General features: G+C 45.5%; 1 protein-coding gene across 2 annotated transcripts in view; it reads right to left on the bottom strand.

Moving 5' to 3' along the window:
* LOC148542039 (solute carrier family 22 member 15-like) overlaps positions 1–16740 on the bottom strand; it is a 208606-nt gene extending 191866 nt beyond the window's left edge. For both annotated transcript variants that reach the window (XM_088473973.1, XM_088473963.1), the window contains exon 1: positions 16500–16740. In XM_088473973.1, coding sequence (XP_088330099.1) covers positions 16500–16583 — 84 coding nt within the window. In that variant the 5' untranslated portion in view covers positions 16584–16740. The remainder of the gene's footprint in view (positions 1–16499) is intronic.
* Between the last annotated feature and the right edge of the window lie 6860 nt (positions 16741–23600).

Below are 23600 nucleotides of genomic sequence, written 5' to 3' on the forward strand. Positions count from 1 at the left end.
GCTCGTATTTCGCTTTGATTCGACATGTCATGCATATTTTGAAGCTAAAGAATTTCTATGACCACCAATAGTTTAAGTAAGCTGGCAGCAGCCGAAACCCAAAAGTGGAGCCGAGTGGCATCCTGTGAGAAAGTAATTATATAAGGCTTGTGAAATGGAAGGAGGCAAGACAAAACGTATCAGTTCCCACCTGGAACTTTTATTGTCATCTACACTACATATGCAAACCTCTGCGATCGCCAAACAAGGAGCCGAGTGACCACTACCTATTCCTTATACATCTGTTGCTGAAGAGAACAAGACTGTGGAGCTTCAGTTAAGAAGTAGCAGCTATTGTAAGCCGCTGCTTCCTGGCAGGTTGGAGGTAAAAAATTAAAATGGCACTCATAGGGCCTGATTATTATCCTTTAGATATATGGCGCCACAAGTGTTCCGCAGCGCCTTACATACTACATAAAACTAATAAGTGAACAAAAAAAACAAATAACTTGCAGTACAGGGAAGGACATTATATACATTGCTGCAATAGTGATTAAAACACTCACAATAAGCAGCAGGGAGTTGGCAGAGACGTGTTAGGTGCCCTTATGTGGAGTAAGCAGTAGAAGAAGTGTAAGGAGAAGCACATGAGGGAAGAGGTCCCTGCTCGTGAGAGCTTACATTCTAAAGGGGAGGGGCAGACAGACAGGCGTGACACAGAAGGGGAAGATAGGGAGGAGAGAGTATTATGTGGGTTAGGATGCTATTCAGCACAGACTGCTATTGCGATCGCAATCGTGCACGCAGGTCTGCTGCGCAAATATACTAATGAGGGCAATCACAATGCAGTAGCAGGCCAATATAAAGTAATTAATGGGTGCCCAAAACAATTGAATTGCTACACTGGGCACCTATTAATTATCGCGGCACCCAAAACAACTGTTGATTTGTCGCAACTGTTTCACAACTGGGTCTGACTAGAGGTCACTTTATTATATACTTACATCATTACACTTGGAAACAACAGCTTTGAGTGGTTTCCTGCGGTTTTGATTTTAACCAGCATACAGTTTCCCATGCCAGATTGTGATTATTTGAATGCATTTTGTATTTACTATGTGCACTAAATTGCTATTAAAATATTGTATTTAATGCTGAGAGCGGTTATGCTGTCTATATGAATTACATACATTCCAAAAGGATAGTTACAGACAGTTATTTAAACTATTTAAAGCTAATTTCCACTTTTTTGTTGTTTCCTGCATTGAAAGGATTTTACATAGATTAGCTGGTTATTCAATTTTTAGGTTATTTCTTTTTGCTGTTTACCTGCATATTTTTCAGGCCAGAAAACAGTATAGATCCCTTACAAAGCACAAAATGACTTTTAAGCAGAGCAAATCAACTTGGATACTTCTGTGCAAGTACAGCAAGTGGCATGGGCTTCTGCAAGGGGCAGCCGGCAGTCCTAGCCATGTACAACGTATAACCAGCCATATGCCCAGTTGGTGGGGCAGTGCAGAAATGAGATTTCCTTTTGCACATTTCCTTAGGGGTGTTACTGTACGTACAGCGGTACACGTGGCCACTGACATGTTAGGCATCTCCATGTTGCAGACAAAGGCATTTTCAAGTGTACTCTGAGCAATGTGATTGGCACGTTCATACCTACAAAATTCCCACATGTAACAAAGAGAATCGCTACGTGTGTCTTTCCAACTCTTACAGTGCATCCGGAAAGTATTCACAACGCTTCACTTTTTCCACATTTTGTTATGTTACAGCCTTATTCCAACATGGAATAAATTCATTTTGTCCTCAAAATTGTACACACAATACCCCATAATGACAATATGTAAAAAGTATGTTTGCGATTTTTGCAAATTTAAATGAAAAAAAAAACTAAGAAATCACATGTACATAAGTATTCACAACCTTTGCTCAATACTTTGTTGATGCACCTTTGGCAGCAATTACAGCCTCAAGTCTTTTTGAACATGATGCCACAAGCTTGGCACACCTATTTTTGGGCAGTTTCGCCCATTCCTCTTCGCAGCACCTCTCAAGCTCCATCAGTTTGGATGGGAAGCGTCGGTGCACAGCCATTTTCAGATCTCTCCAGAGATGGTCAGTTGTATTCAAGGCTGGGCTCTGGCTGTGCCACTCACGGAGATTCACAGAGTTGTCCTGAAGCCACTCCTTTGATTTCTTGGCTGTGTGCTTAGGGTCGCTGTCCTGCTGAAAGATGAACAGTCACCCCAGTCTGAGGTCAAGAGCGCTCTAGAACAGGTTTTCATCCAGGATGTCTCTGTACATTGCTGCATTCATCTTTCCCTCTATCCTGACTAGTCTCCCAGTTCCTGCTACTGAAACACATCCCCACAGCATAATGCTGCCACCACCATGCTTCACTGTAGGGATGGTATTGGCCTGGTGATGAGCGGTGACTGGTTTCCTCCAAACATAATGCCTGGCATTCACGCCAAAGAGTTCAATTGTTGTCTCATCATGTTCTGAGAGTCCTTCAGGTGCATTTTGGCAAACTCCAGGCGGGTTGCCAGGTGCTTTTTACTAAGGAGTGGCTTCCGTATGGCCACTCTACCATACAGGCCTGATTGGTGGATTGCTGCAGAGATGGTTGTCCTTCTGGAAGGTTCTCCTCTCTCCACAGAGGAATGCTGTAGCTCTGACAGAGTGACCATTGGGTTCTTGGTCACCTCCCTGACTAGGGCCCTTCTCCCCCGATCGCTCAGTTTAGACAGCCAGCCAACTCTAGGAAGAGTCGTGGTTTTTCCGAACTTCTTCCATTTACGGATGATGTAGGCCACTGTGCTCATTGGTACCTTCAAAGCAGCAGATATTTTTCTGTACCCTTCCCCAGATTTGTGCCTCGAGACAATCCTGTCTCGGAGGTCTACAGACAATTCCTTGGACTTCATGCTTGGTTTGTGCTCTGACATGCACTGTCAAGTGTGGGACCTTATATAGATAGGTGTATGCCTTTCAAAATCATGTCCAATCAACTGAATTTACCCCAGGTGAACTCCAATTAAGCTGTAGGAACATCTCAAGGATGATCAGTGGAAACAGGATGCACCTGAGCTCAAATTTGAGCTTCATGGCAAAGGCCGTGAATACTTATGTACATGTGATTTCTTAAGTGTTTTTTTTTTTTTTTTTTTTTAATTAAATTTGCAAAAATCTCAAAAAAAACTTTTTACATGTTGTCATTATGGGGTATTGTGTGTAGAATTTTGAGGACAAAAATTAATTAATTCCATATTGGAATAAGGCTGTAACATAACAAAATGTGGAAAAAGTGAAGCGTTGTGACTACTTTCCGGATGCACTGTATGTTTATTTGAATCCATAAATGACGAAAATCTGAGCAATAAATTAGGAGTAAATCTTATTATATTGAAAGAGACGGTACAGAAACAGGAGTTCCCCTCTCTACACCTACGGACATTAATACGAGGAGGCGTCTGAAGTGTTATCAGCTGACTGTTAGCACTGCAGAGGATGCAAGTCGTCTGCACTTTAGTGTCCTTGATAGAGACAGTCAATTGCCTACTAGATGATGGCAAATACTGTACTTTAAGTTGTTACATAACTCTGGAATAACTTCCCAACCAAGTGCTATAAATTCTACTTGCCAAGCCAAGGAAGAGGAAATGAAAATGAAACTGGACGTGTGCTCTAAAAACTTCTGAACTAGTTAAATTTGACTTCCACCAATTCTCAATACAACCGTACTTCTGTAATTCTGATACCACAATTTGCAAAATAAATATCACAATCTCCTGCTAACCTTCACTAGAATATCATGAGATAGTTCTTCTAGAGTGCCCTTGGTCTCTGCCTAACAGAAACTTTGTAAAAGTTGTGGGAGATGTAGTAAGCCAAAAGGGAAGTTTTTGATATTGAACTATTGTTTGGAGAAGAGAGGACACATTGATGTGCTGACAATACTGATGCATGCAGACCCTCGTTTTTGTAATCTATTCTTACAACCAAGCTTTCCCATCTCAGACCCTGAATGACCAATGACAGAGACTGCAACCTTAAATATCTTAAACTGAGATAAGTAGTCAGTCTTCTCCAATCTACAGTTACTGGGAATTCTCTAGAAGTCTTTCTGGTTAATTATAAACCCTTCTGCTGTGACATGGCTTAATTTCTCAGATTACTTTCTGTAAGGGCTTTCCCCTTGTTTTTGGAGTCTAGGATCCCTGGTCATCTTCAGTCCATACTTGTTTTTAATTGTATGAATCCACACAGCCTAAAACTTTCTACCCTGCTCCCTACTTCACACTGACCCATTCAAAAGATTATTTTGTAAAACAACCCCTTCTGGAGAAACCCTTAAGCTGGGTACAAATTAGGACGAGGATCCGCCATCCTGACGATTGACAAGTGCATACACACTTGCCAAGTATTGAGCCGATGTGTCGTGCCCGACGTCACAACTGGGTGAGCATTTACATGTGCCCGCCCAGTTGTGACGTCAGTCACCGGCAGCCTGTGCAGCATGTGTACGGGTGGACAGCATGATGTGCAGATATAACTGCAGTTGCATCTGCCATTGGCTGTGCAGCACAACCGACGCGATTTGTTTGTGATCAACGTCGTAGACAGACATATTGCTTGTACACACTGGCCGACGCACACACGATATATATCGGCCGTTCAATTGGACAGCCAATATATTGGCCACTGTGTACCCAGGATAAGGCAACTGTTCAGAGTGTATTTCCTAAAGGCTGACGGCTTCAGGGCCTTCACTGCTTGTTACATGTAAGCAGATATTGTTCGCCTCCTTATCCAACATAAGATGATGCTTCTATTATTTGCAAATCTGGTTCCCTTCCAAACCAGGGATAGCAAAAGACTATAGTAAAAACTGAGGAAGAGGACCCTGTCATATAGCTACTTCTTTACCGTACATGACATGGGGGGAATAACGTTTGTGCCCGTTGCAGTGTAAAAGAAGTTTGGTTTATGTTAAAGGGAAGAATAAGGTGTCACCACTGACATAACAATTATGTACTGGCCTGTGTCACAATAAATATTTCGTAATTAATTACGGAAGGTGCTATAAATGACAAAACAGAAACCACAAATTGATTAAACAAATTATTTCACAACATAACTAGAACTGTACTTCCATTTCTATAAAAGTACACAAGAAGCAGGACATTTGTTTGTTCAGTGTGTATGAACAACCATCATCTGCAGATTACTCAATCTGCAGGTATATCTGTCAAGTGTGTACCCAGCGTAAATGTAAAGGTGCCCACACACATACCGATGTCCTCATGATACGATTTTATGGCCAATTTCCTCATGAACTTTCACGGGAGCTCCCTTGCCGTCGTGATCACGATTTTGGAAAAAAAGACACCCAATCTGTCTTATGATCACAGGATCTATCGGATCGTACGCATCGTGAGATTGGCCATAACAAATCGTGAGTTTAAAAAAAATAAAATAAAACAGGCTCTTGACTATTGGTGGGAAATTTAAATAGCCATAACAATGGGAGAGGCTATCTAGGGAGTATAAAAAGCAGGCACCCTTTAAACTCTGTGTACATTCTGCTCTGCTACTAGATGAGGCTAGGTGTATTCCTGCTGAATCCTGTACATTGCTACTGTGCTCTTTGTATTTGGCTTTTACAAAGTTTATTCTACCTGCAAGTGTGTGCTACCTACCTGCATTCTATACTGTTCCTGAATTTTGTACTGAAGCGTCCCTATCAGTATAGAGTGTTGGTCGCTGAAGCTGGGGTCCGGGAGATTAGGAAGAGGGCCCCGCGAAGAAGGACAAGAGCATGCTGGACCAAGGAGTGGCTGCTACAAAGGGATACCCGCTCTAATATGTCCCTGCTGATGGAGATCAAGGAGAACAACCCAGACGACTATCGGAACTACCTGCACATGGATGACGCCAGCTTCCAAGAATTGCTGCATCTTGTGACCCCTCACATCCAGAGACAGGACACAAGGTGGCGGAGGGCAATCCCTGCTGAAGACAGACTGGTGGCTACCCTAAGGTACCTGGCTACAGGAAGGTCACTGGAAGACCTAAAGTTTGGGACACTCATCTCACCTCAGTCCTTGGGCGTCATCATTCCGGAGACATGCAAAGCCATCGTAAAAGTGCTACAGTACCAGTATTGCAAGGTAAGTTAAAAAAAAACACCACACATTGGTTTCTTGTGCAAAGAAAATTTTTTATTTTTTACTCAACATAAAGCAAAAAACTGCCTTCTTTTAGTACAATGTGCACTAAACTGTGTGCAATATACTTTTTTTTGTAACAAGTTCACAAAAGAACATTATCACCAAATTTTATGAATCCCAATAGGTAGCCAGCTGTATGTGATAGGGTGGGTCAGATGCCAGTTTGAACAGGCCAATACACACATGGCACAAGTATACACTGTGGCCCAGGCTTCCAGCAATGTGTACTTGTGCCATGTGCCATGATGACGCCAAATGGCGTCATCACCACCCTATCCCATGCAGCAAGCACCTATTAGAATTCATAAAATTTGGTGATATTAAAAGCAAGAAAAAATTTGCATCTCTGTATATTGGGGTGACTCATCTGCTGCATCCAGCAGAGTATTATATAAGGTGGTGCTGGTGCTTGGGGTGCTTGGTGGGGGGAGTAATATCTAACTGGGCAGGGGGGGGGGCGGACATACCTATTTGGGGCAGGGGAAAATAGCATTGGATCTGCAATGTATGTAGAATTTGAGATAGTTTTGCTCATACAGCGACTCAACAGGTCGTAGTTTAACCTTAAAAAATTTCTTTGGATATCTGTATCCAGATTTCTCAATGTGCTGTTCACATGAGCTGTGAAATCATCTATTGCATCTGGGGGTTTCTGTAGCAGCCATTCTGCGTTTTGTAAAAAATGGTCCTCACGTTCAGTAAGATTCTCCTTTATCCCTTGTTTTTTTTTCTTTTTTTGGGGTTGTTGAGAAGATGAGGGTCCATGTGGAAGTTGAGTTTCCACTTGTGTGCTATTCTCCGGATCACTGTCACCACCGAGCAGACTGAGGTCCGGTGTGGAAGCTAAATCAGGGTCTTGGGTGGGAGTCTATATAGGGAAAAAAAGATATAAAATATATTAGTCATGTTTTAACTCCTTTTTTACTATTTTTACAGTTTCCTAACACCGTGGAGGAGTGGACCAGCATCGCGGAAGATTTTGAACAATGTTGGAATTTCCCTAACTGAGGAGGAGCCATCGATGGGAAACACATCCGCATCAGCCCACCTGCCAACACCGGATCATACTACTACAACTACAAGGATTCTTCAGCATCGTTCTCATGGCAGTGGTGAATGCCAACTACGAATTTCTGTTTGTAGATGTCGGCAAGAATGGCCGTGCTTCGGATGGTGGGTCCTTCAAAAAGACGGCTTTCTACCAGAGACTCGCCAACAAAACCCTCAACCTGCCCTCACTGGACCAGACAAAGCACGGCCTAAATTACGTTTTCGTTGCAGACGAGGCTTTTGCATTACATGAACAAGTGATGAAGCCATTTGCACACAGGGGCCTGACCAGAGAGAAAAGGATATACAACTACCGTCTATCCCGGGCAAGGCGCATTGTGGAAAATGCGTTTGGAATAATGAGCAACCGCTTCCGCATTTTCCACACCACCATCAATCTACATGTGGAGAAGATAGACTGGGTCGTGATGGCGTGCTGTGTGCTGCACAACTTTCTGCGAAGAAAATCTACTCAACGAGGACCAGTCCCAGCTAGACCTGAAGATGTAGGACTCCTGGAGGACATTTAACATTTGACATCTGTGTCTGCACCACCAACTACAACAACATCCACCGCACGTGCCAAAGAAGTGAGGGAGGAGTACATGACCTATTTTAATGGACCAGGTGCTGTACCATGGCAGGAGGACTGTCTGTGAACTACTGACTATATTGGACATTTCGGATTTAACAATAAAAACATTAAGGATTTTGGTTTAAACTGTGTCACTACTTACCAAGACTTCTGCAACCTCCTCATCTCCCTCACGCTCAGACATCAAGATGATTGATTCCCTTTGAGGCTCTTGTTCACTGATGAATGACATCATTTGGTAGTACCACAGCGCAGGAGTATATATTTCATCTGTAGCCGCTCCTGATTTTTTGGAGTCATCCACCTTCTTTTTTCTTTGATGTACACTGTCCTGAGATTTTGAATCTTTTGCCGTACAGTTTTCAGGTCTGCATCAGATATGTATTTTTTCGTATACACCAAAAGTTCCTCTAGTGCGGCCAACTTGTGCGACTTGTTGTGGTACTTCCGAGAACTGATCTTCCACAGACAGTCTTTCGAGTGCAGGATTTCAATGAATCCTGTAACGAATTCCCGTTCAGAATCCATGGACATTATCTATGAATAAGAAAAAAAAGGACATTTAAATATTTGTGTATATAGTTTTGTTAAATGTAATGTTGTTATAGTTCACATTTTTAATGTTTTAATATTTTCTTTTTTACAGGTTTTTAAAGGTTTGTTATGGTATTCTAATCATGTTTTCTTTTACAGGAAAGTAATGTGTTTATTGCTTGGTAATATAATGTTTTCCTTTGTTTGACAGTATGGGTTTTCCACCTTTGGGCCTGTCGTTGTGGTAGAACTACAGATCCCAGGATGCCCTAAAAACAGTTTCAAAGGTGGGTGGCAGGTCATCCTGGGATCTGTAGTTCCACAACAGCTGGAGACCGAAAGGTAGAAGACCCCCAGCTTTAAATAATGTGTGTTTTTAAATGTAATGTATGGCGATTTTTTTTGTAAAAAACGTGTTTATTTATTTATTTTTTTGATGTATTACACACATTGGTGGGCAGTGGGGGAGCTTAATGCATGATCCAGCCACCGCCCGCCTCAATACGGCGGGCGGTGGCTGGGTCATGCATTACCTGGGGGCACACATTGGTGGGCAGTGGGAGCTTAATGCATGATCCAGCCACCGCCCGCCTCAATACGGCGGGCGGTGGCTGGGTCATGCATTACCTGGGGGCACACATTGGTGGGCAGTGGGAGCTTAATGCATGACCCAGCCACCGCCCGCCTCAATACGGCGGGCGGTGGCTGGGTCATGCATTTATTACCTGGGGGCACACATTGGTGGGCAGTGGGAGCTTAATGCATGACCCAGCCACCGCCCGCCTCAATACGGCGGGCGGTGGCTGGGTCATGCATTTATTACCTGGGGGCACACATTGGTGGGCAGTGGGAGCTTAATGCATGACCCAGCCACCGCCCGCCTCAATACGGCGGGCGGTGGCTGGGTCATGCATTTATTACCTGGGGGCACACATTGGTGGGCAGTGGAAGCTTAATGCATGACCCAGCCACCGCCCGCCTCAATACGGTGGGCGGTGGCTGGGTCATGCATTTATTATCTGGGGGCACACATTGGTGGGCAGTGGGAGCTTAATGCATGACCCAGCTACCGCCCGCCTCAATACGGCGGGCGGTGGCTGGGTCATGCATTTATTACCTGGGGGCACACATTGGTGGGCAGTGGGAGCTTAATGCATGACCCAGCCACCGGCCACCTCAATACAGCGGGCGGTGGCTGGGTCATGCATTTATTACCTGGGGGCACACATTGGTGGGCAGTGGGAGCTTAATGCATGACCCAGCCACCGCCCGCCTCAATACGGCGGGCGGTGGCTGGGTCATGCATTTATTATCTGGGGGCACACATTGGTGGGCAGTGGGAGCTTAATGCATGACCCAGCCACCGCCCGCCTCAATACGGCGGGCAGGTGGCTGGGTCATGCATTTATTACCTGGGGGCACACATTGGTGGGCAGTGGGGAGCACATATTGGTGGTCAGTGTGGTTGCAAACTGTACAAATACTCACCAAACATACAACAAAACAAGACTTCAGTGTGCAGGCTCCCAAAGTGCGACTGTCTTGCTCCATACACGATGCTGCACAAGATGGCGGTGGGGCGTGTCCAGGCTTCTATCAAATTCCGCATTGTGTGATGAATCGTACGATTCATCGTGAGGAAAAAAAACCTCACGATCAGCTTCCATCGTGTTCATGGTGGCTACAGCACGGCAGATCAGAAGATGCGATATACGACGAGCGGGGACGCGCATCGGCATCGTGCTCGTGAGTATAAACTCACGATTTGTACTTTTTTTACCCGATTCGTCGTAATCAGCCAAATCGTGTAAAATGTCGCTATGTTTGTGGGCACCTTAAGGGCTATTCTAATAACTGTCAATATTATTGTACTTGTTAAGAAATTAACTGGTAGATCTATATGTGGTTTTTGTTTTATCACTTATAGCTCCTTCCAGAAGGTACTAATTGTAGTTCTCATTGATGTAATCAGGAAGCACTCGGAGGCCAATTTATCAAAGGGAGAAGATCCCTAAGTCCTGAGAACTCTCCCTATATCAGAGTCCTTATAGGATGCTATAGCCATCGCTGGGTCTCTGCTGCAATAGGTTTTCTAAACTGCTTATGTACAAATGTACCAAGAACAGAAGTGGTACCTGTATTACCAGCTTCCTCTGATGCTATTATTTTTCTTTTTCATTTTTGGAGAATCTCCATTGGAAGTCCAAGACCAAACTTTCATATAAGTCTACAAATGCAATCCAGTGTGACATGGTTCACACATGTGCAAAAGTAAAGGGGCCCATACATCAGCAATCACAAAAGAACAATTCAAAGATCCTGTAATTTTTTTTCCCAAATCCACCAATCTGCACCCACACATTACATAAATTTTCAGTGATTTGCTGATCAGATCTGCCAATCGTGAAAGGCTCATCATTTTTACTAGTAACGGTCAGCAAAATAACTGATTGTTACAATACACTAGCAATCTACAGCCCTGATTGGTCGTGAAATCCAGTATGTTGATTTAACGATTCTGAATACTTAGGTGCCCACACACTAGGCATTCAGGTCACGATCCGATATCGTGTACGATTTTTCCCCTGCAGTCGTGGGCACGATTTGGTGTTAAACACTATCCAAATTGACCCACGATCTATCGTGCATCCTATACTATCCCAGTTCATCGTGACTGAGATTTTCAGATCTTGCCTGCTGCAGGTAAGATCTAAAGATGCGATGTACGACCAACGGGTACGCGCATTGCCATCGTAATTGTGAGTAGAGACTCACGATTAGGACATATTTTACACGATCTGTCGTCCCGACGCGTCGGAATCGGGCTGATCGTGTAAAATATTGCCTAGTGTGTGGGAACTTTAAGTCGGAATCAACGATTGGTGTACCCCATACATTGCCGATTTTTTCCCCCAATCATCTGCAGAACAGGGAATTGTCACAATACATTGCAGATGTATGGTGGCCTTATCCCAACTGGCTATCAAAAAAAGTTTACGTCTATTTATCGCTCAACTGCCCTGGAGATATTTATCATTTTTATGATAAACTAGCTGGAGTACCAGGCTTTGCCCGGGATTTTAAGAATCTAAGTAAGTAGGACCTGTAAAGGTGTAAAGCAAACTTCGGAGATAGAAGCATTAAAAATTTGTAGGACGTACAGTGTAAACACGGCCAAGAGCGTCTGTTGCTCTGATACCAGGATGACCATCTACAGCGACTCCATGTTTTCTGCACAGAAAAACTTTGGGAGAAGCATTCCATGTGTAATATTTTGGCAGCTCACAGTACAGCAGGGTCCTTGCAAAGTCATCATTTTGAGACAGTTGGAAGAAAGAAGTGAATGTTTTATTGTAATTTGGTGAAGTCAGAGAGCTGAGAATGCTGGCAAAGCCTGCTAAAGCTCTCTTCGATAATAAACATTAAGATCATGACAAAACATGACAACACTAAACGCTTGCTCCGAGGCCCTACCCATACGCCGTGAGGCCCCACAATGAGCGTCCAGCAAAAATTGTGGTTTTAAATTAATAAAAAATTAACAGTAATTAATTCGATTTCATTTTTTTGGACTTGCCTACGCCGTGTTTTAATACGCTCGTATGTAAAATGTCACGATCTTCGCTTGTAAACTGTGGATTTGTATAGAAAGATAGAAGTACAGAAGGACAAATCTTCGCTTTGATATAGTAGAGGATAGAAAAGAAAAAATAGTAGATAAGCTAAATCCTTTTGTAATTCCGTACCTGACCTGTAAAGGGCGAATGCTATGCAAAAATTGTGGTTTTTCATTAATTAAAAATTAACAGTAATTAATTTCGATTTCAAATTTTTTTAGTTGCCTCCGCTGTGTTTTAATACGCTCGTATGTAAAATTTCACGATCGTGGCTTATAAACTGTGGATTTGTATAGAAAGACAGAAGGACAAATTTTCGCTTTTATATAGTAGAGATTGCAGCAATAGAAAAACTCTTCTATAGCCATGTTTATTAAATATCATATTTATGCAGTGTCACCAAGTGTCCATAGAGAATAACAATAAGCTAAACAAACAATACAGTATAAAAGGGATGAAACCGGGCAAAAATCAAATCAAATAATTATACAAAATTAGTTAATAAAAAGTATCACTCTGTGACCCTGTGCCTGGGAAGGGCAGACAGAAGTGAATCACATCGGGATATACAATTGTCGGGTGCCAAGCACTCATAAAACAATTGAATCAACCCCCAGTGAGTGGGAGCGCACCGGAGACCAATATAGTGCTGAGTGAGAATCAAGACGTTGGAGGTTCCTGCTCCTGAGAGCTTATAAATAAGTAGACCATGGTCCGGAATATACTACTGCAATGCAGCTGTTTATTGGATATTATATGTGGGGCATTTAATTATTCCTGATGTATCGCTGGATTTTTGAAAAAATATGATTTTGATCATTATTAGAGGCATAACAGTTTAGCTAGATAAATGTGTACAACACAAACTGGTACAACTCTTAAAAGGCTAACTGCCTCTGAAACAACCAAAAATAAAAAAAATAAAAAGAAATTGCTACGGGACATACATGAAAAGCAATTATCACCTGTTAATACAATGAGTGAGAACCAAGACGTTGGAGGGTCCTGCTCCTGAGAGCTTATAAATAAGTAGACCATGGTCCGGAATATACTACTGGAATGCAGCTGTTTATTGGATATTATATGTGGGGCATTTAATTATTCCTGATGCATCACTGGATTTTTGAAAAAATATGATTTTGATCATTATTAGAGGCATAACAGTTAAGCTAGATCAAATAATACCCCTTTCAGATATACAACCCGGGAAATTTCCTGCTCAGACCCGGGAATTTCTCTTGTGCAAATTCCCGGGTATTTGGTCGAGACCCCCCTTTCACACTACTGTGTCTACCCGGGAAATTCCCAGGTACACCCTTTTCAGACAAGAGCAGGGTTTTTCTGCTTACCTGCCTCTTCTCTGCCGTCTGCTCCTCCCAGCCAAAAGCCGGACAATCGTAAATGCAGTTTTTATTATTATTATTTTTTTAACATTTATTTTAATTCCCTGGTGGTCCAGCGGGAGTGCGGGCGGCCCGCTGTGGCACAGCCGGCCGGTGCTGGGGGTGGTAAGCAGCAGCGCTGAGCGTCCTATAGGATGCTCTGCGCTGTCAGCTCAAAGCAGCAGCACTGAGCGTCCTATAGGACGCTCTGTTCTGTCAGCTACATGCAAAAGCTACTTGGTGCTGCCCGGGAGTAGTAAATTCCCGGGTAGCACCATTCAGACAGAAGCAGGGTTATTTCCTGGGACTTAAGTCCAAAGAAAAACCCTGGTCGATTGCAGGGGCGGCTCCCCGGGAAGGTGTTCCCGGGTAGGTACCTTTCACACAGACATGAGACCCGGGAATTCTGGCCGAGGCAAATCTCAGTATGTCTGAAAGGGGTATAAATGTGTACAACACAAACTGGTACAACTCTTAAAAGGCTAAACTGCCTCTGAAACAACCAAAAATAAAAAAAATAAAAAGAAATTGCTACGGGACATATATGAAAAGCAATCATCACCTGTTAATACAAAGGACGTATACAATCCCTTGAACGCCAAGCACCATATCCCAAACATCTCTACTATATAAAAGCGAAAATTCTGTCTTTCTAAACAAATCCACAGTTTACAAGCCAAGATCGTGATATTTTCCATACGACCGTATTAAAACACGGCGGAGGCAAGTAAAAAAATGTTAAATCAAAATTACTATTCATTTTTAATTAATTTAAAACCACAATTTTTGCTGGACACTCATTGTGGGACCTCACGGCATATGGGTAGGGCCTCGGAGCAAGCGTTTAGTGTTGTCATGTTTTATCATGATCTTTATTATTGAAGAGAGCTTTAGCAGGCTTTGCCAGCATTCTCAGCTCTCTGACTATAACAAATTACGCAACAACATTCACTTCTTTCTTCCAACTGTCTCAAAATGATGACTTTGCAAGGACCCTGCTGTACTGTGAGCTGCCAAAATATTACACATGGAATGCTTCTCCCAAAGTTTTTCTGCTCAGAAAACATGGAGTCGCTGTAGACGGTCACCCTAGTATCAGAGCAACAGAAGCTCTTGGCCGTGTTTACACTGTACATCCTACAAATTTTTAATGCTTCTATCTCTGAAGTTTGCTTTACACCGTTACAGGTCCTACTTCTTTCGAAGACCTTAGGACTGTTGATGGGGAAGTTTGTCACACTTTTCGTGAGGCCTGCCTAAGGAGAGGTTGGTTGGAGGATGATGTGTAAACAAACATTCTTAAAATCCAAGGCAACGCGGGGTACTCCAGCTAGTAGCATATAAAATGTGTTTTGCTATAGGCTTTCAAATTTAATAATAACAAGCACTGTTACCTGTTTTCTGGGAATGGCCATCAATAACCAATGGTTTACATTGCAATCATCAATGTTTTTCTATTCGATGGCAGCTTTCTAATTTTCACTGCAATCAAATGAAGTATGGAACTGAATACAGCTGTAATAATGTGACCTGAACTGGTCTCTGCTCATACCAAAATTTTTGTACATTCGAGAACAAATTTCATCAAATGGTTTTAATGCTATAATTACTGTAGTTACAGTTGTATCCCAAGACTTGATGTCCGAAGCTCGCCCACCATTCGATGATGGGCTTCTGATGTCCATCTTTACTACTATCTGAATTCCTAGGGAACTTTTTGAAGCATGGCCGGCGGCATCCCGACAGCAGTGAAAATCCCGATCGTCGAAAGGTAAGTACTCACTAACCTATTCTACCCCCTAACCCTCCCTTAGGGGTGCCTAAACCTAATCCCCCCTTCCACGCCGCCTAAACCTAAGTCCCACGGGGAGGGGGGTGCCTAACCCCCCCTTCCCCTAGCCTAAACTAACCTCCCAGGGGGGTGCCTAACCCTAAGTCCCCCCCCGGGAACCCTAAACCTAACCCTCCCCCCCCGTCCGCGCCCGTCGCCCGGCTTACCTTCGATCGGTAAGCCGTGTGTCGGTCTCCCAGCGTAAGGAAAATGACAGACGCCTGTCATTTAACCCTTGCCGGGATTATACAGTTGTGAAACTGGCGGTCGGGATTCCGTCCATCGGCTTCCCGGCTGTTTCCCTTTTGAAGTACATGACACTTTTTGATTAGTTTTTTAGAGTCCGTTTAATACTCTATTTAAGAATAACTCACAATAATGGAGCTCATTAGAGCATCCCATCTACAATGCAGGATGTGCAGGTAATTTTAATATGCCTGGGATACTATGTGTGGGAGGTAGGGCTTAACAGGGAAAGGGTGGCTTTTATAACCTACAGATTGGCACAAATTCCAGGTAAATACTGCATTGCTTCTAGTAAAAAATAAATAAATAACACATTCGTTCTATCTGCAGTTTTTTTTTATAAAGGTAGGACATTTTTTTTGCCTATTTCTTTTTTTTTCTACAAAGCCAAGCTTTAAAAGTTCAATAGTTAGGAACATTTGTTATGAAAAAATTATATATTCATTCACTTATTTTCTAGGCCTAATCCTTTTTTTGCATTTGACTATTATTTACATTGAAGTCATACTGCAGAAATGTACATTCCCCACTAATCAAAAGATCTTTATTCTTTTTGCTGATGTTGCACAGGCGTTTTACGTAAATGGTTTTCAGCCTGCAATTTAATACATACAATGTAGTGCCTGGCATGTATAACACCTCTCTAGGTACTTAATAGCTTCCACAGACAACTGAGGTTATTCCAGGTCAGTTACAGCTGGAATCTTTATGATCTCCCAGTGGGAATAATCTGGGACTTGTGTCCTAAGAGGTTCTGCAGCAGCAGTAGTGTTTCACACCCTACCATATATCTGAATTGGATACTTTACTGTGCGGTCTATACCTAGAAATGAGGCTATATGCATAATCTAGAGGACATTCATTTAGCAGCAGTAGCACCGCCTAGACCAAGAATTACTGATGAGTTTGGTCAGGGGGGTAAGTGCCCCACTGCGGGATCCCTCTGGGTAATGAGACCAGTGATCACAGACATATGGTACACTCTGATTGGCCCGTACACCATTCAATGAGAGGACCGACCTGCAGCAGCACTAGGAACGCAGTCAGACTCTTCTGACATCGGCCGAACTCCCCGACCAACAGAAACGCCTCATCTAGGTCCATCTGCCGTCCCTTATCGGACTGGTGATACAGCAAGTGACATTGCTACACATGTGGAGCTCGGAGAGCCTCACATGACGTCACGCTGCTGACGAGGGACTAGGCTACACCATGTCTGACAAGCAGTTTCCGTATACATCCATCAGGCTCGGTCCAAGCCTCGCTCTGGCCAGGCACGGCACGGGGGCGCGTTCTCGCTTTGGCCAGGCACGGCTCGGGGGCGCGCTCTGGCCCCCTCATCATGCGTCATGCGATACTAGGTAGGCGGGAAATGGAGGGCGTGTGTGTTATTACAAAAAGATAAAATAAATCCTGTGGGATGGAATGGAAATTTAGCCGAAGTCTTAAAATAGGAGACATGGAGGGGGCTTTTTTTCTCCTAGTTTAGACCCAATTGATGAAAAAAGTTGTGTGTTGCTTGTTTTCTCAGTCCAGGTAAATTCAGTCAAAAGGTTAATCTGAAATCCTAAATCAGACAAATGTTTCCTTCAAGAAAGGAGATAATTCTAAATTCTCTGACACATAATTTAAAAAAAAATAATGAAATAATTTTATCATAAAGCATAATAATAGGGGAGGAATAACTAAAAGCCAGTACACACTAGATGTCAAGTGTGTACCGATCTCTTTTGTGACGGGACCCGGAAGGATGTCGGCATAGGCAAGTGCATACACACTTGCCGATGCCAGCAGCGAAGGACGCGGGCCATGCTGCATTCGATATGAACCGTTAAACCTACATGCAGGTCCAACAGGAGATGTCGCTGACGACGTGCGGGAGCGCACATTGTCAAGGACATTGTGGGTACACACTCTCCGTTGCTTCAATCCGGGTGACATATCGCTTAGTGAACAGTTACAAATGGAGACCAGTGTTAAGGCTGGTTACAGGGGAGTACAAAGGGGATGCAATCGGGAAGCCGGCTGACATTATACCGACAGCCGGCTTCCCGACTGTCATATCCCAGCGAGGGTGAAATGCCCGGCGTCTAGATGTAGACCCCGCTCATTTTACTGGTGCCGGGAGACAGCCGCGGGGAGACAGGGTTAGGTTTAGGGCTCCCGGGGGGACAGGGTTAGGCACCCCCCCCGGAAGGTTATGGTTAGGCACCCCACCCGTGGGACTTAGGTTTAGGCAGCAGGGAAGGGGGGGGGTTAGGTTTAGGCACTTAGATGGGGGATTAGGGAATGGCACTGGGGGAGAGGTTAGGGTTAGGCACCCCTAAGGGAGGGTTAGGGGGGTAGGTTAGTTAATACTTACCTAGGGACAATCTGGATTTCCAGGGCTGCCGGGATCTGTTCTACTGTCGGCCTGATGCTGCCGAGAATCGAACTGCCGCCCATGCGGCCAGCGGTATTACATACCGATTCCGTACAAAGGAGACATTTGCACCTGGCCCAGAGATTCCAAGGGGCCCCGACTCCTCCGGAATATCGGGAGCCCAATTCATGTGTTTCCATTGCCTCTGCTGTAACCGTCCTGCACAGCACAGGCAGAGACGGGGAGATCAGCGGAGCACGCGTGACGTCACTTGTCTGGATCAGAGAGAACAGAGAACCTGGATATTAAGCTGAGAAACACGGGCTGGGGAATGAAGCTGAGAAAAACGGACTTGGATTGGGGACTGAAGCTGAGAGATGCGGGCTGGGGTTGAAGCTTAAAGACACTGGCTGAGAAATGAGGCTGAAAGACACAGATGCCAGGTGATTGAAATTGAAAAACACAGGCTGGGGAATAAGGCTGAAAGACACAGGGTGGAGATTGAGAATGATGATGCTAAGAGACAGGGTAGACGAGTGGATGGCTGGAGATGGAGAGAAAAGGGGATGAGGCTGGTGCAACACAGGCGAGGATAAGGCAGAGACACAGTTGGGGATGAAGCTGGAGAGAAAAAGGAGATGAGTCAATGGGCAACCTGCATTTACCTACTGGGAGGGCAAGGGAGGCCTCTAAAACATGAGTGTGCTGGGACCCAAGATTTCTATTGGCTGCCCTGCATGTATTAACCCTGAATCCACTGGAGTATCCCAGCACTTTATTTTCTAAAACTCGTAGTTGCCTACATCACACATAGGATGGTATCCAATTATCAATAAAATAGCGCTGCTAATGGATTGTCGCAGGGCTACCCAATTAGCCCCGACGCCAGCACTTATCCATACTTGCTTACACTCCTGTAAGTCGCAGGAGGCTTCCGACATTTTGGGTAGCCTCCTGCACTCCTGGAAGTGTGGGCAGATCTCCCACATCCTGCCCACTTCCTAGTGAAGTAGGCAGGATGGGGAGATTTATTAATGAGGAATTTGCGGGTCAGGGAGGGGGTGTCACAATCCTGGCTAGTTTTACCTTTTGTGACTTACCTCTGCCAACTGCTCCATGAATCTGTGTTTGTTACTCTCCTGGGACATCTACTCTGGCTGAATCATGCTGGCTGTGACATCTCTGTGTGTGCAGACTACTCGCCTTCCCACACTGATTAATCATTTGGGCCCTGCTCTGTCTGTGAGCATTGCTAGTCTTAATTGAAATCACAGGTGTGGTCCTGATTCTCAAGGGCTGCAGAGATGATTACTCCCTCTGCATGTTGTACCTTGCTCCACTCAGAATGCCACTGCCAGACCACCTGCCTGTGTCCACCAATCGCTGCCAGACTCTAGGTATATAGATCCTCCTCTAATAGCACTCAGTGCTTGAACATCTCGTTACGTCCCGTGGTGTACAACTTGTGCTATAGCTGTACCTCTGAGTACCAGTGTGTCCCAGGCTCCTGCTGGTTCCTAGACCAGTGCTATCTGTAAGCCTGCTGCGTTCAGCTATCCACGCTACCAGCCTCTCACCTATGGCTCCCAGGCCGCTCCAAGTAGCTTCCACGCTACCAGCTTCTCCACACGGCTCCCAGGCCGCACCAAGTAGCTTCCACGCTACCATCTCTCACGTACGGCTCCTAGGCTGCTCCAAGTAGCTTCCACGCTACCAGCTTCTCCAGCCGCTCCACGTAGCCATCCAGCTACCAGCGTCCACCCACGGCTATCAAGCCGCTCCACGTAGCCACTTGGCTACCAGCATCCACCCACGGCTATCCAGCCGCTCCACGTAGCCACCCAGCTACCAGCGTCCACCCACGGCTATCCAGCCGCTCCACGTAGCCATCCAGCTACCAGCGTCTACCCACGGCTATCCAGCCGCTCCACGTAGCCACCCAGCTACCAGCGTCTACCCACGGCTATCCAGCCGCTCCACGTAGCTACCCAGCTACCAGCGTCTACCCACGGCTATCCAGCCGCTCCACGTAGCCACCCAGCTACCAATTTTCTACCCACGGCTTCCCAAGCCACAACAAGTAGCTTCCACGCTACCGTCCGTCTGCAAGCCCATCTACTAGTAACCTGACCAGCTCAGTCAGCCTTCCTGCCGGTCCCAGTCCGGTTCCTCCAAGTCCACTCATCTCACGGCTCATTAGCTGCACCAAGTAGCTTCCGTGCTACCATCCATCTGCAAGCTCATCTACTGGTACCCCGACCAGCTCAGTCAGCCTACCAGCTGGTCCCAGTCCGGGCCCTCCAAGTTCCTTCTGGATCTCACTCCAACGTTTCAAGTTTCCAGGTCCAGTCACTCATCAAAGGCAGTTCTCACTGCTACCCACTTCTTATATTAAAAGAGCTATTCATGTTACCCATGATTCCAGTCCAGCCGGCCTCCAGTGATTCCAGTTCATCACCTGAGACAGGTAACTCACTAGCACCACCTGTGACAGTATGTTCAAGCCTAACGATGGTGGCGGATCAAGCACCTAATTCTGGATCACTCGCTTGGATTCACAGGAGACGGTACAGCATCAAGTACTACAGCTTCTGCAAATTCTGACTAACCGGCTAGATGATACCCAAATCTTACCTGAACCCCTATCTACTTTCCATCAACTGCTGGAACAGCTACAGGCTCTACTCAGCAAAATCTATCAGATCATTCCTGAATTTCTTAGAGCTACCTCTGTCTCAACTAGAACCTCTGTCTTGGAATCTCTAAGAACCAAAGATTCTTCCTTGCCAAGTAAAGTGAGACATCGAAGTTACCCGTGCTCCAAGCTCTCTGTGGCTGAACGCCATCGGCGTAAAGATTTACATCTCTGTCGCTATTGTGGAGCTTCTGACCACTTTATCAAAGGCCTTTGCAATTCCAGCAGTATAACTATGTGTCAACGTCTCAATGCCTGTTCCGGTCCCGTCCCGGATTCTGCCTGTTCCGGTCCCAGCCCGGATTCTGCCTGTTCCGGTCCCAGCCCGGATTCTGCCTGTTCCGGTCCCAGCCCGGATTCTGCCTGTTCCGGTTTCTGCCTGTTCCGGTCCCAGTCCGGATTCTGCCTGTTCCGGTCCCGTCCCGGTTTCTGCCTGTTTGTTTCGGTCCCAGCCCGGATTTTGCCTGTTCCGGTCCCGTCCCGGTTTCTGCCTGTTCCGGTCCCAGCCCGGATTCTGCCTGTTCCGGTCCCAGCCCGGATTCTGCCTGTTCCGGTCCCAGCCCGGATTCTGCCTGTTCTGGTAGGGGACTCCAGTTGGCAACCCCAGGAGGGGCCTCCAGAGTCTCAACCCCAGGAGGGTCCTCAAGTCTCGTAACCCAAGAAGGGGTTTTGAGTCACTCACCCTAGGAGGAAGTCTCTCTCCTCGCATCCCAAAAGGGGGGTTCATGTTCCATACCCCAAAAGGAAAAGTCGAGTCAGCTTCCCCAGAAGGGGATTTTGGGTCCTATACTCCAACAGGGAGTGTCAAGTTCTGTACTCCAGGAGGGGACCTTAAGTCTCTCACCCCAGGAGAGGGTTACAAGAATTATGCCCCAGGAGGGGATCTCAAGTCTCGTACCCCAGGAGGGGGTCCCAAGTCTCGCACCCCAGGAGGGGGTCCCAAGTCTCGCACCCCAGGAGGGGGTCCCAAGTCTCGCACCCCAGGAGGCGGTCTCAAGTCGCGCACCCCAGGAGTGGGGTCTCAAGTCTCATGCCTCAGGAGGGGGTTTCAAGTTCCAGTTACCAGGGAGAAGTGTCTTCTACTACAAAATCTGATCATGGTTCCTGTTCAACGTCTGCTGCTAATATCGTTCCAGAGGATGACCGTTTCTGTAGTCTGTTCTCAGCCTCGATTGTTGAAGCTGCTGTCTCTGGCTCCTCAGGACTCCTTCCAGTTCCTTTAGTTGGTCCAAGTACCGAACAGCTGTCAACTTCAGTTGTTTTGACTCCTCATCAATCGGAGCATCCTCAAGTCTCTTCCAGCCCTGCACCTGAATGCTCCACAATCCTCGAACACACAAACTTCATCGCATACTCCAGGTTGCATATATTTTGATGGGGACTTATCGCAATACTTTGCATTACTGGAGCAATATGCTGTAATCATGGAAGCAGATCCAGCTTGTGGTATCACCCCTATCAACTTTATTAAGTACCTTCTCTCTTCCTTTAGAGGTAAGGTGTTGGAGTGGGCCAATCCTTTCATCGAGTCTAAGGATCCTGTGCTTCTAAAAATAAAGACGTTCAGTGAAGCTGTTATTAAAGAATTTTGTCTTAAACCTGTCAAACGAAATTCTAGTGAAATTCACAGTTCTGAAAATCGGTCCAAGCAGTCTGTCGGTTCTACTGAAGAATCATCCTCTGCTGAGTCCTCCACTTCCCTGAAATCCGAACAAGCTCAAGTTTTCAAGGGCCAACATGCTGAATTCGAAGCACCCAAGGAGAGTGGCACTATAGAATCGTCATCCCTGAACATGAGATGTGCGCCCACCTCCTTGTCCTCTTCATACTGCGGTACCTCCCAAAACACCATCAAAATTGGTTATATTTCGCTTAGTTCCTCCCAGGAGTCCTATCAATGTTCAAGTCCTACTAAACCTTCGATTTTACCTTTTAGATACTGACTCGGAGTCTGAAGTCGATCCTGCATATGATAATTCTCCATTCCCTGAAAACCATCTGCCATTTGACCCTGTCCTTTCCAGTCATGTATTTCCACAGTTACCAGAGATAACATGTCCGTTGGTTGGCACAAAATGTTCTCGCAGCAGAAAGAAGAATCGACGAAGGTCTTACCATCCCCTTTGAAGAATTTCCACTCCTGGTATCCCAAAAATGTAAGAATTAAGAAGATGTCTAAAGAGATGTTTCTAGAGTGATGGTGTCCCTGTTTGAAGCTCCTGTAATGTCATGTTTGGAAGAAAGTTTTTCGGTTTCCTGGGTGTCTCATTTTTTCATGTTCTCCTATGTATTTATTTGGGTGTTCAGAGTCCACCCATGAAGAGGGGGGTACTGTCACAATCCTGGCTAGTTTTTACCTTTTGTGACTTACCTCTGCCAGCTGCTCCATGGATCTGTGTTTGTAATTCTCCTGGGACATCTGCTCTGGCTGAATCATGCTGGCTGTGACATCTCTGTGTGTGCAGACTGCTCGCCTTCCCACACTGATTAATCATCTGGGCCCTGCTCTGTCTGTGAGCATTGCTAGTCTTAATTGAAATCACAGGTGTGGTCCTGATTCTCAAGGGCTGCAGAGATGATTACTCCCTCTGCATTTTGTGCCTTGCTCCACTCAAAATGCCACTGCCAGACCACCTGCCTGTGTCCACCAATCGCTGCCAGACTCTAGGTATATAGATCCTCCTCTAATAGCACTCAGTGCTTGAACATCTCGTTACGTCCCGTGGTGTACAACTTGTGCTATAGCTGTACCTCTGAGTTTCTAGACCTGTGCTATCTGTAAGCCTGCTGCTTTCAGCTATCCATGCTACCAGCCTCTCACCTACGGCTCCCAGGCCGCTCCAAGTAGCTTCCACACTACCAGCTTCTCCACATGGCTCGCAGGCCGCACCAAGTAGCTTCCAAGCTACCATCTCTCACCTACGGCTCCCAGGCCGCTCCAAGTAGCTTCCACGCTACCAGCTTCTCCACACGGCTCCCAGGCCACACCAAGTAGCTTCCACGCTACCATCTTTCACCTATGGCTCCCAAGCCGCTCCAAGTAGCTTCCACACTACCAGCTTCT

Source organism: Taudactylus pleione, unplaced genomic scaffold (assembly GCF_031769625.1).
Source record: "Taudactylus pleione unplaced genomic scaffold, aTauple2 ptg000016l, whole genome shotgun sequence".
In the NCBI taxonomy this organism is placed as follows: domain Eukaryota; kingdom Metazoa; phylum Chordata; class Amphibia; order Anura; family Myobatrachidae; genus Taudactylus; species Taudactylus pleione.